This window comes from Fopius arisanus, unplaced genomic scaffold (assembly GCF_000806365.1).
Source record: "Fopius arisanus strain USDA-PBARC FA_bdor unplaced genomic scaffold, ASM80636v1 scaffold00036, whole genome shotgun sequence".
NCBI lineage: Eukaryota > Metazoa > Arthropoda > Insecta > Hymenoptera > Braconidae > Fopius > Fopius arisanus.
The window spans coordinates 847,738-858,841 of record NW_011887775.1 but is presented as its reverse complement, the minus strand read 5'-3'; the positions used below and the strand labels follow the sequence as shown (position 1 = coordinate 858,841).

General features: G+C 40.5%; 4 protein-coding genes across 5 annotated transcripts; 1 reads left to right on the top strand and 3 right to left on the bottom strand.

Annotated features, from left to right (window-relative positions):
• Window positions 1-53: 53 nt before the first annotated feature.
• Mcm7 (minichromosome maintenance 7) lies at window positions 54-2,631 on the bottom strand. The gene is made up of 3 exons (XM_011304099.1): window positions 2,478-2,631; window positions 2,134-2,342; window positions 54-2,057 (listed from the first exon to the last, which is right to left on the bottom strand). The coding sequence occupies exons 1-3, from the start codon at window positions 2,515-2,517 to the stop codon at window positions 129-131; spliced, it is 2,178 nt and encodes a 725-aa protein (XP_011302401.1). The 5' UTR covers window positions 2,518-2,631; the 3' UTR covers window positions 54-128.
• A 96-nt stretch (window positions 2,632-2,727) lies between these two features.
• drosha (ribonuclease 3 drosha) lies at window positions 2,728-6,843 on the top strand. Its single transcript, XM_011304097.1, has one exon. It carries the CDS (start codon window positions 2,821-2,823, stop codon window positions 6,781-6,783), a length of 3,963 nt encoding a protein of 1,320 aa, XP_011302399.1. The 5' UTR covers window positions 2,728-2,820; the 3' UTR covers window positions 6,784-6,843.
• On the bottom strand, window positions 6,793-8,488 carry LOC105266153 (probable tRNA pseudouridine synthase 2). Its single transcript, XM_011304098.1, has 4 exons — window positions 8,232-8,488; window positions 7,744-8,152; window positions 7,259-7,395; window positions 6,793-7,190 (listed from the first exon to the last, which is right to left on the bottom strand). The coding sequence occupies exons 1-4, from the start codon at window positions 8,386-8,388 to the stop codon at window positions 6,868-6,870; spliced, it is 1,026 nt and encodes a 341-aa protein (XP_011302400.1). The 5' UTR covers window positions 8,389-8,488; the 3' UTR covers window positions 6,793-6,867.
• An 84-nt stretch (window positions 8,489-8,572) lies between these two features.
• Window positions 8,573-11,001, bottom strand: IntS10 (integrator complex subunit 10). 2 transcript variants are annotated; one of them, XM_011304095.1, is made up of 6 exons: window positions 10,786-11,001; window positions 10,659-10,726; window positions 10,338-10,581; window positions 9,756-10,263; window positions 9,370-9,683; window positions 8,573-9,252 (listed from the first exon to the last, which is right to left on the bottom strand). In XM_011304095.1, the coding sequence occupies exons 1-6, from the start codon at window positions 10,936-10,938 to the stop codon at window positions 8,662-8,664; spliced, it is 1,878 nt and encodes a 625-aa protein (XP_011302397.1). In that variant the 5' UTR covers window positions 10,939-11,001; the 3' UTR covers window positions 8,573-8,661. The 2 variants fall into 2 exon arrangements, with proteins under 2 accessions (XP_011302397.1, XP_011302398.1); XM_011304096.1 differs by having other exon boundaries at window positions 9,370-9,680.
• Window positions 11,002-11,104: the final 103 nt, after the last annotated feature.

Sequence of the window (11,104 nt, the reverse complement as noted above, 5' to 3'; positions counted from 1 at the left end):
AGGGGTGGCGCCACTGACTGGACGTGAGAGGTGGATGAATAAAAAAGTCGAGGTATCTTTAAAAAGTATGAAAAGAGAAAAAAAAAATACTTTATTAGGCAAAAGATAAAATTAATTGCAGTGATTGATCAGAGGAATGTGACCTTGGTACGAGCTTGATTGACCTGCCAAACATTGAGCTCCTCGTACTCCTCAATGCAGTGGTCAATGTCATCAGGTGTGAATCCTTTATTTGTACACCTCTGCAGAATATCTGGAACTTTGATGGTTTTTGAGTCGTTAACCAATTCAAGAATAACTTGGAATATTCGATTGGCAGTGGTTTGATGCTTGCCACCTGTGTGACTTTCTGAGCAATTGATTGAGTATTTGGACATCTCTACGAGACGATTAGCTTCAGCAACATCTTCCTTCTCAACAGTCGCTGATAATCTCAAACGTGCTAGAGCTGTTGATAGACGTATAACAGCCAGCAGATTACGGGCCGATGTAAAAGTCTTATCGTGACTGTTTCTCGATTCTCTTCGCATATCAACGTAAGACTCGACGATGTACTCGGTGATATCAGGACTGATGGCAGGATCAATAGTTTTACAAAGTGCAATGTACCTTCTCATGAGATTCATATCAATGGCTGATGTCTCGGTTGTTGGCTGAGTACCGGTGCGGTGAACAGTGGTGATGTGCTGAGCAAGCCGAAGATCATTATCACGATCTGCACGGTCTTGAATGAGCCATAGAAGATCGAACCTCGAGAGCAATGCAGCTGGCAATTGAATATTTTGCTCAATCGTTCGTTTGGGATTGTATCTACCAAAGGCTGGATTAGCTGCTGCTAAAATGGAGACTCTTGCATTGAGACGTGTCATTATACCAGCTTTAGCGATTGATATTGTCTGCTGCTCCATCACTTCATGAATAGCTGTTCTATCACTGTCCTGCATCTTATCAAACTCATCGATACAGCAGACCCCCTGATCTGCCAACACCAGAGCACCACCTTCGAGCATCATTTGACCTGTCAGTGGATCTTTCAACACTGATGCTGTCAAACCAACCCCTGACGATCCCCTTCCGGTTGTGTACTGCGATCGTGGAGCCAAACGAGTTATAAATCCTAGTAATTGGGATTTTGCCACACCAGGATCTCCCATCAGGCATATGTTCAAATTACCACGGATTTTTATATCTCCTTTCTTCTTGTCTGTGCCACCTACCAACAAGAGTAACAGTGCCTTCTTAACGTCTTCAAGTCCATAGATTTCTGGAGCAATCGATGTCGCCAATTTTGAGTAAAAATCATCACCGGTGAGACCCTCTAGTTCTTCCTGGGTCAACTGTTTACTTGTGTCATCAATGGTAACGAGATTTGTCAGTGGAGTTAATTGATGGGCTTCGAGGAATGTCTCACTCAGAAGTCCACCCCCAGCACTGGGATTGAATCCAGTTTTTGCCAGAGGGAGAAATATTCCAGTGACGATAATGTGATCACCTGGAAGACAATTCCTCGTGGTCTCCCCTCGACAATAGATCGTCAACGTTCTCGGTATGTGACCAACTGGCACTTGGTCACTGTGCTCCTGCAGCTTAATCTCTTGGAATTTCACGAATTTCGAGCCTTTTGTTTGAATGTAGAGTCTTCCTCCAGACTTGTTGACTTTGCAGTCATCACTGACACACGTGTCGAGTGGCTTGAAGCTCAATGACTGGATACTCTGATAAGTCTCAGCTCCACATTGGTCGCAGGTGTACGTGGCACACACCATCATGGGTTTCACTTCGGTGCATCTCGTCACTATTCCTCGAACAGTTGTCAATTTTCCAATATTAGCTGCTTTAATTTCTCGCACAGAAACTTGTTTTGCATCGTTAAAATGGTGAAAGTAGACCTCAAATCTTCGCATCAACTCTGGGGCGTACTGATTGCGAGGATCACGCTGGTCACCAGGATGACGATTCCTAGCCTCCATGAGTAGGCGATGCTCGATGTAAATGTCAAGGGCGTCTTTTGGAGGTACAGTTCGCTCCTTGAAATCCGGTAGGATCTCCTGGACGAGCTAGATATCAAATAACATTAATACATTATCATTAATTATCATTTTTGTTTAAATACTGATGAGACAGTGAACTCACCTCAGTCACTAAATTGACATATCGCCGTGTATTATTGACAATGGCTTCAGCCAATTCATCATCATATTCTCGTACATCATCCAAGTTTATATTCAACGCAATCTGTTCTCTGTGAGCAATATTAGTTAGTTGCTCCCTGTATCTGAAGCACTTGTTCCCACTTTTGTCATCGATTGTTACGAATTCTTCAAAAAATGTCTTCAATTGCTCTAAAATCATAAAATCATCATTATTATCTCACCCGGTATTTTTGATTATTATAGAAAATTCATTTCATGGTTATGAGTGGCCCAGAGCACTGGTGGAAATTCCAAATTTATAAATTTAATTATTATTTTACTCACCCCTGTCTTTCATGTAGTCTCGTGGTTTCTTGGCCGCCATTATTTATTTATTTTAATGGCAAGATAATATTAAAAAATTGCGTAAAATGTAATATTTCGTGAGAATTGTGTGGCTTGATTGTTTGTTACTGACGACTGAAGTCGGAGGGCAAAAAAGGCGGGAGAAATACTGCGCACAAGTAGTTCGCATCGAATTAACGAGCGTCAAGATGGCGTGTCAGTGAAAAAAAATTTTCTGTTGGTGGCAGCACTCAGGCGAACAAAGGGGTTCGTGCAAGCCGTTTTAATACAAGAGTGAATTGCAATTATACAACAATAAACAAGAGATAAACAACTAGAAAAAATGTCGAGCAACAATCCAGGAGATCAGTATTCCTGGGTCGCGGAACAAGAGAGTACAGAATATTATTCAAACTCCTCCATTCCATACCCCCCGCCTGATTTTTCACAACCACCTCCTAATTTTCGAGTACCACCTCCTAGTTTCACAAATTACCAGGGGAATTATCAGAACAATTCGTATGACAAATCATCGAGTGATAATTATGGTTATCCTCAAAGTGGTTCTTACCAGAATTACAACAATTACTCGCCATATACCTATCAAGGTTACGCAGATACTGCAGGCCATACTGGAACTCAATACGCATCTTCAGGGAATGATTCAACCCAGCAGCGATGGTCTTCAAACAATCAGTGGAACAGGAATCATTCAGAGTCTGAATCAAAGGATGGCAGCTGGAAGGGAGGCTGTAAAAATGATACTGGTAGTGGCGACTGGAATCAAACATCTAGTGTAAACCGCAATGACTCTTCAAAACGTACTGATAGCAGGTACGATAAGCCACGAGCCTCAGACTGGAGAGGATATGGTGATAAAGGCTCATACCCTAACAAGCAGTGGTCAAAGGGTTCTGATTATCAATCAAGTCATTACAAGGCCTCCAACTCTCGTGGAATGCCAATGGAGAGATACAGACGAGCAGACAGACATCATTATTACAAGAATGAGGATTACCGAAGTCGTGAGAGGACACGAAGTAGGGAGAGAACAAGAAAGAGATCGAGATCATTGGAAGCTGATCCTACGAGGGGTTCAGCTGCTGTTGGGAGTAGTAGTAGCAGTAGCAGCAGCAGCAGTACCCCTGCTACTGCCACCACTGCTGCAGCCACCACCACCAAAACTCTTGGAAAACCAAAGAGAGAGTTGACTGAGCGGGAGGTATTGCTGGAAAAATATAGGCGAAATTATTGCGCTACCAGCCGTGATATTGAGAAGAAAATGGACGAACTAGGTCCTGATGGGATCTTAGAGTGTGAGAGAAAAATCTGGACGCGAACAGCTCCAGCAGATCTTTACTACAATAGAGATGAGACTAATCCAAAGATAATGAGAGGAACGGCAAAACTCGATGAATTGTGTGATGTATTCAAACGAGTACTTCTCGATAGAGCGTCACTCACTCGAGCTATCCAACCCCCTTACGAGCCTCCACTGCGAAAAACTAGGAGACGCGTCTGCAGGCATAAATCAGAAATATGCAGTAGCGACAGCAGTTCTTCAGACGGTGACAGTTCTATGGATGAAGTCGACAGGACAATGGAGGAATTGATGGCGAAGAAGGAGCATCCACAGAGGTTGCACAAGGAGATGTGGTTCAATGATCCTGGGGAAATGAATGATGGACCATTATGCAGATGCAGTGCTAAATCGAGAAGATCGGGAATTCGTCACGGCATTTATGCCGGTGAAGGTACAATAAATCCTTGTCAATTCAACTCCAACAATGCGGACAAATTGTTTCATTATAGAATAACGATAAGCCCTCCTACTAATTTTCTGACAAAAACACCGACAATCATCAAACATGATGAGCACGAATTCATATTCGAGGGCTTCTCCATGCTCTCTCATTTTCCGCTTGTTAAACTGCCTACGTGTAAAGTCATTAGATTCAATATTGAATATACTATTCTTTATATTGAGGAGAAATTACCGGAGAATTTCACTGTCCAGGAACTGGATTATTTTCAAAAGTATCTTTTCAAGGAGATATTAGAATTAATGGATTTTGATTTGCATCCAGCCCAAGATAAAAGTGGTTGTGGGCAGTTTCACTTTATGCCAAGATTCGTTAGGGATTTGCCCGATAAAGGACAAGAAATTCTATCGATGAATGAAGTATTGAATTATTTGATAAAAAGTAGTACGAGATTAATCGAGGAGGAGGATTTACCGCGGCTAATTGAAATGCCTCAGTACAAGTGGCAAAATTTTGCGGATGAAGTTAAAGGAATGGTAGTGACATATCCAGGTAAAAAACCGTGCAGTGTAAGAGTAGATCAACTCGATCGAAATCAAGACGATCAGGATCAGGAATCCAATCAAAATGATGAAGCAAATGGGACACCCTATCCAGCCATCGTTCACTTTGGCATAAGACCACCTCAATTGAGCTACGCTGGTAATGCTGATTATCAAAAAGCCTGGAGAGATTATGTAAAGTTCCGTCATCTTCTAGCTAATATGCCGAAGCCTTCATTCGAGAATAAAAGAAAACTAGAAGCCAAAGAGAACAAACTCCAAGAATTGAGGACACAGAGTAAAATGAAACGAGATGTCACTGTCGATATGAGCTCGGAGGGATTTTATCGAACTGGAATAATGTGTGATATTGTTCAGCATGCCATGTTGATTCCTGTTCTAGTGTGTCACTTGCGTTTTCACAAATCCCTAGACAATTTGGAAACTACATTGAAATACAAATTCAAAAATAGATATTTATTGCAATTGGCACTGACGCATCCTAGCTATCGAGAAAACTTCGGCACCAATCCAGATCACGCAAGGAATTCGTTGACGAATTGTGGAATTAGTCAGCCAGAGTATGGAGACAGACGAATCCATTACATGAATACTCGTAAACGAGGCATCAATACTTTAATAAACATCATGTCGAGATTTGGAGCTAGAAGAGAAACAGAGTCATCGATAGCTCATAATGAGAGATTAGAGTTCCTTGGAGATGCTGTTGTGGAATTTCTATCATCAATTCATCTTTTCCACATGTTTCCAAATCTCGAGGAGGGTGGTTTGGCAACTTACAGAGCAGCTATTGTTCAAAATCAACATCTTGCTGTACTAGCTGAGAAATTACATCTGGAGCAATACATGCTGTATGCTCACGGCAGTGATCTCTGCCATGACCTGGAGCTCAAACACGCCATGGCCAATTGTTTCGAAGCCCTGATGGGCTCACTATTCCTCGACGGTGGTATTGAAGTCGCCGACCGAGTATTCGGTGAAACTTTATTTCAGAAAGAATCGGATTTATTATCCGTGTGGGTGAATTATCCGAGACATCCTCTCCAAGAGCAGGAGCCCATGGGCGACAGGCAGTGGATATCCAGCTTTGAATTTCTCCAGAAGCTCACAAAATTCGAGGAAACTATTGGCGTGGATTTCACTCACATCAGATTACTGGCCAGAGCATTTACAGATCGAAGTATTGGATACACTAATTTAACACTTGGATCCAATCAACGATTGGAATTCTTGGGAGACACGGTTCTTCAACTTATTGTATCGGAATACCTTTACAAATTTTTCCCTGAGCATCATGAGGGGCATTTGTCGCTTTTGAGAAGCTCATTGGTGAATAACAAGACACAAGCAGTTGTCTGTGACGATCTAGGAATGACGCAGTATGCATTATATGGAAATCAAAAGGCAGAGCTCAAGACAAAGGATAGGGCTGATTTATTGGAGGCATTCCTCGGGGCTCTCTACGTGGACAAGGGTCTGGAGGCTTGCAAAGTAGTCTGCAACGTGTGCTTTTTCCCTCGGCTTCAGGACTTTATTATGAATCAAGATTGGAATGATCCCAAGAGTAAACTTCAGCAATGTTGTTTGACCTTGAGAACGATGGACGGGGGTGAGCCAGATATACCTGTTTACAAAGTCATCGAGTGTAAAGGTCCCACCAACACGAGGGTCTACACAGTGGCTGTGTATTTTCGTGGGAAGAGACTGGCCAAAGCCTCTGGACATAGTATCCAAGAGGCTGAGATGAATTCAGCTAAAGAAGCCCTGGAGAAGTCTCAGGATCTCTTCCCTCAGCTCGATCATCAGAAACGAGTGATTGCCAAGAGTGTCAAGATGCAGCAGTGGCCCAGAAGATCGAGAATCAGGGTGTCGAGGCATTCGGACAAGTCTGATGATTCTGATTCTGCTCAGAGTAGGAAGAGGAGAAGTAGGAGCAGAGAGAGGGATGATTATCGAAGATCGCGTAGCAGTTATGAATAGTACTACTCATTGTGAGTTTAATAAAGGCTTTATGAGAGGCTATATTTCAATTTATCACTTTATACAATTATAATTTTTCCTTTCCTATTCGGAATTCAATGCTCCTTCTTCATAGTTGGAGTAATTACTATCTGGAGGGTTTGATTCTTCAGATAGATATTCTCTTAGTATTGGATCCTCTTGTTTGAATAGATATTTATGTTTTCCCAGTATACGCCTGCACTCGTGCATATTCTTCGTAATATTCTCCAAGTCCCAGTCTTTTTTTAATAAACCATTATTGATCCCAAATACTCCATACTGAAAACACTGGATTTGTGTGCAGGTGGATGTTGATCGTAAATAGATACCCATATTGTGGACAAGATTTTTTATGAATGAGTCATTTTCGTTGATACAAATAATTTCTGAAATTACAATGAAATTATTGATTTTTCCATCTAGTATTTTATTAATAATCGTGATAATTATTTACCTAAAGTAAATTCGGGGGGATTGAAATCGACACATTTCATTGCATATAACATGGTGAGCTTGTTCTCTGCAGGTCTGATTGGCCCTTGAATTGCAAGTTCATAGGCAGCTTGTGATTGAATATCCACTCCACTCACTCTATAAAAGAGAACAAGAAACAATGTTGTATATTAATTAAAAAAATGTTGAATATGAGTAATCGAGTGCAAGGCAATATGAAAATATTTTATTTGAATTGGAGTAATGGGAATTATTAATTTTTTGAGTGCCTCACTAATAGATTTGAAAAAAAAATAATTTTTCAAATTTGTTGTGTCTCAGATTATCGAATTCATTATTTATGTTTTCATCTATTTTTGGAGGATGCCCCTTGACAGTCTATCAATTGACTAATTGAATCAAAACAATGTAATTTTTTTAAAAATTATGAATAGGAAAAATTTCAAAGGGTATCTCCTGCATCCCTTAAGGCTGACGTAAACTTACTCAAACATTCTCCGTTGATGTGAGAATTGTATCGACGAACATACTCTATCAATGTTGATTCGCTTGATATGTTTCCACGTCGACTTTTCACGTATTCTTCCGGTAATAAAATAATTGTCGGTAGCCTGTCCTAGTATTCCCTTGACTTTGAAAAACCTCATGGGATTGGATTGTTTGATTTTGGATACCATTCTGGTACCCTTATTAATTCCTACCAACATTATTCCTGACATATCAGTTGATATTTGGTGCGCCCAAGACATCTTGAAGTCTGTAGGCTGATACCTGGGTCCAACGATCAAAGGATGGTCAGCATAACTTGGTTCCACACTGACAGTCATTTTTTTGGTGGTGTCACCCTCGATATGGACGTAGTTCTCAGGGGGTCGAACATCCAAGCCATTCAAGTCTTCGATTAATTCGTAAATACATTGTTTATGTTATTCTCAATGCATTGTTTTGATTCAGTCAATGGAATGTTTACTAACCTCTACAAATGTGAGTCAACAATGTCATTCTCACTTGTGAGAGACTATTACTCGCTGGTTTGTAAATAGCAAACACCCCATTCAAACTTCGATAAATCTCTTCCGCATTCCTCGTGTATTTTATTATTGATTTCGATATTTTTTGGACTGCTGACATGCTGGATTATTTTTTATTATAACCTCCATCAGCAATGATGTGCAGCATGTTCGGCAGAGCTTCAATAAAGTTGATAATTACGGGCACAGATGGCATTTGAAACCTGTCCTGTATAAACATCAATAAAATATAAATATTGATATTTATACAAATATAATAATGAGTTCGGTGGATACAAAGTCAATAATGCTTCATCTGTATTTATTCATATTATTTTTAAAATTTTAAACACAAATATAAATTGATACATTTCATATCGATATCGATCCAAATTCATTTAATCATTAAACTATGCAAAATCGCAGCCTTTTCATTAATAATAAATCTTTGAATTAACTCATTGATAGGATCAACATCTTGTCGAGCAGCTTGACGTCTCATGGCTTGTCTAACTTCCTCACGAACACCTTTATCAGCCCCTCGAGTTGTTATCCTCCTACCCTGAAGCACTTCCGATCCAATGGCAATATCCAGTGAAATTCCTCCACCACTCTCCGTCCACAAATAAGTGAGTTCCTCTAGAATATCAATACAAATAATATAAGATGTGAACAGCGGATATCTGAAGGCCTCATGCATCCGAATACGTTCAGAGATGGTAGACAAGAGATTGGCCTCTTGCGGCCAATCCATTTGCATTAACACAAGTGCATTTCCCGTTGCCCAATCGCCAGTATCCGTAGATATAGCCAATTTGCATTTCAATCCATTTAATAATAATCTGCAGCAGTACTGCAGTATGGGTAATTCCGCGAGGGGTAGGTAGTGCAGGTGACGTGTCGCTGGAACATTGAGATTATTCGACAATTTTCCTCTCGTTTGGGGTAGAGCACTCACAATCATCACGATATAATCCAGCATTCCCTGTTATTGAATAAACAAAACGTTATCAGTACCGAAGTGATCAATTAGGATAGGTCGAAATTCACCACTTATCAAGACGGTATGACGAACAGAATTAATTAATTGATAGATATTTACTCCATAATCCTTCAGACAGAAGCAAGTGCTAGCTAGTCTCAGGTGCGTTGTTAAATTCCCTCCAGCCTGTGGAAATCTCGCTAGGGCGTCTTGATGTAATCCTTTGTAAACTGCCAGGTCAATTAGAAAAGGATTCAACCAAGCGTCCAATCTCAGAGTCTGTTGACTAAGTTTCACTACTTCTCTCTTCATGTACTCAGTACTGTGCAATATATCCCACAATGCCACAGCAGATGTCAATCCATATCCACTGTAATCGCTGTCGCTGGTGAGAATAATTTCCTCTCGTTTGCGTTTTTTCGGTTTCGGTTCTACTGAGAAGACAATTGTCTGCAATTATTATTCTTCTTCTGCCAGTTATTCCATTCAATTCTATTATTATTTACCTGAAGTCGATGATATTGGTTCTGTAAATGCCTCAACTAAACAGTAAGGCACGTCATAACTATTCATTTGAGCTGCGTGCTCATTCAATATTCTAATTAGCACCGCAATTGCACACAGCAGCAATTGTCGTACAGTAGCTTCATCATTGAGTCCATTGGCGTGAGTGACAGTATATTGCTGGATTCGTTCGCAGTAAGCCTCTTGGTTCCAGGGTGTGGAAAATAAATTACTCAGCTCCCATCCAAGTTTTTTACCAACAATATCGATAACTTGGAATAAACGATCCCAGGGATTTGGAATCTGAGAGTCTGGAGGTTGTTGGACGCAGGCTAGGAAAAACTCGACTGCTTTGCAGAGCAATCGTAGACTTAATCGAGGATTCAAGTCAACAGGGGCACCTCCTAGAAGGGGAAGAGCTTCACAAGCTAGAAGTCTTCTGAAATCGTTCACAGCTTCTCCTGGGTGGCTGTGCTTTTCAGCGGTCAGTAGGGTTTCAACCAGGCGGGGCTATCCATCAGAATATTTATTTTTATTAATGAAATAGGAAATATTTATCTGTATCCATTATCGACTAGACGTACACCGTGAGTTGAAACCGTTTGAGGAAATTTTTTCAATAGTAGGAGCAATAATTTGCAGTGCTCCATGGTGTCCTCACTGTGGTCAGCTGTCATGACAAGCAGTCGATGTTGAAGCTCTTGAGGTATGTGTTGGAACATTTGACAGAGCAATTCTGATTCAGGATCATTTTTCTCCGAGCGAAGACATGCTGTCACTGTTTCAATTTCCGTCCAAATCTCTCGATCTTCGGGAAAATTCTGAAAGCTATCATAAATAAAACTAGAATTTTCATATCATCTTCCGAAAAAAAAGCCTTTGAAATTCAATTGACATTCACTCACATTTCGCTGAAGCACTTGGCGGCTTCCTTCACATTTTTAGAGAGTTTTTCTATTCGATAGGCCTCGAACTGAAATTATTGTAACAATAAAAATCGTTTAATTAGAGCGTATAATGGAAAAAACTAACCTGCACTTTAGAACTATGGGGAAATAATGATTTAGCTGTGATTAGCCAGGATTTAGCGGCGTAAATGTCAGTGTGTAAAGCCTCTTTTGCTCGTAATAACAAATAATCCTCTTTTGAGCCTTTCGACTCCGTTGGAATAGAATTCTCAAACATTGTTCACTCGTTTATCAAATACACTTGACAAACATCTGGATTTGTTTGTTTATAACAACCGGTTCAACAGGCAATATACCATCTGAGTGGAAATGAAGATAGAACTCGTTAGATGGCGCATAAGTCGCGATTGTCGCACGACGCAATTCGTTCTTCCGATTTCCGT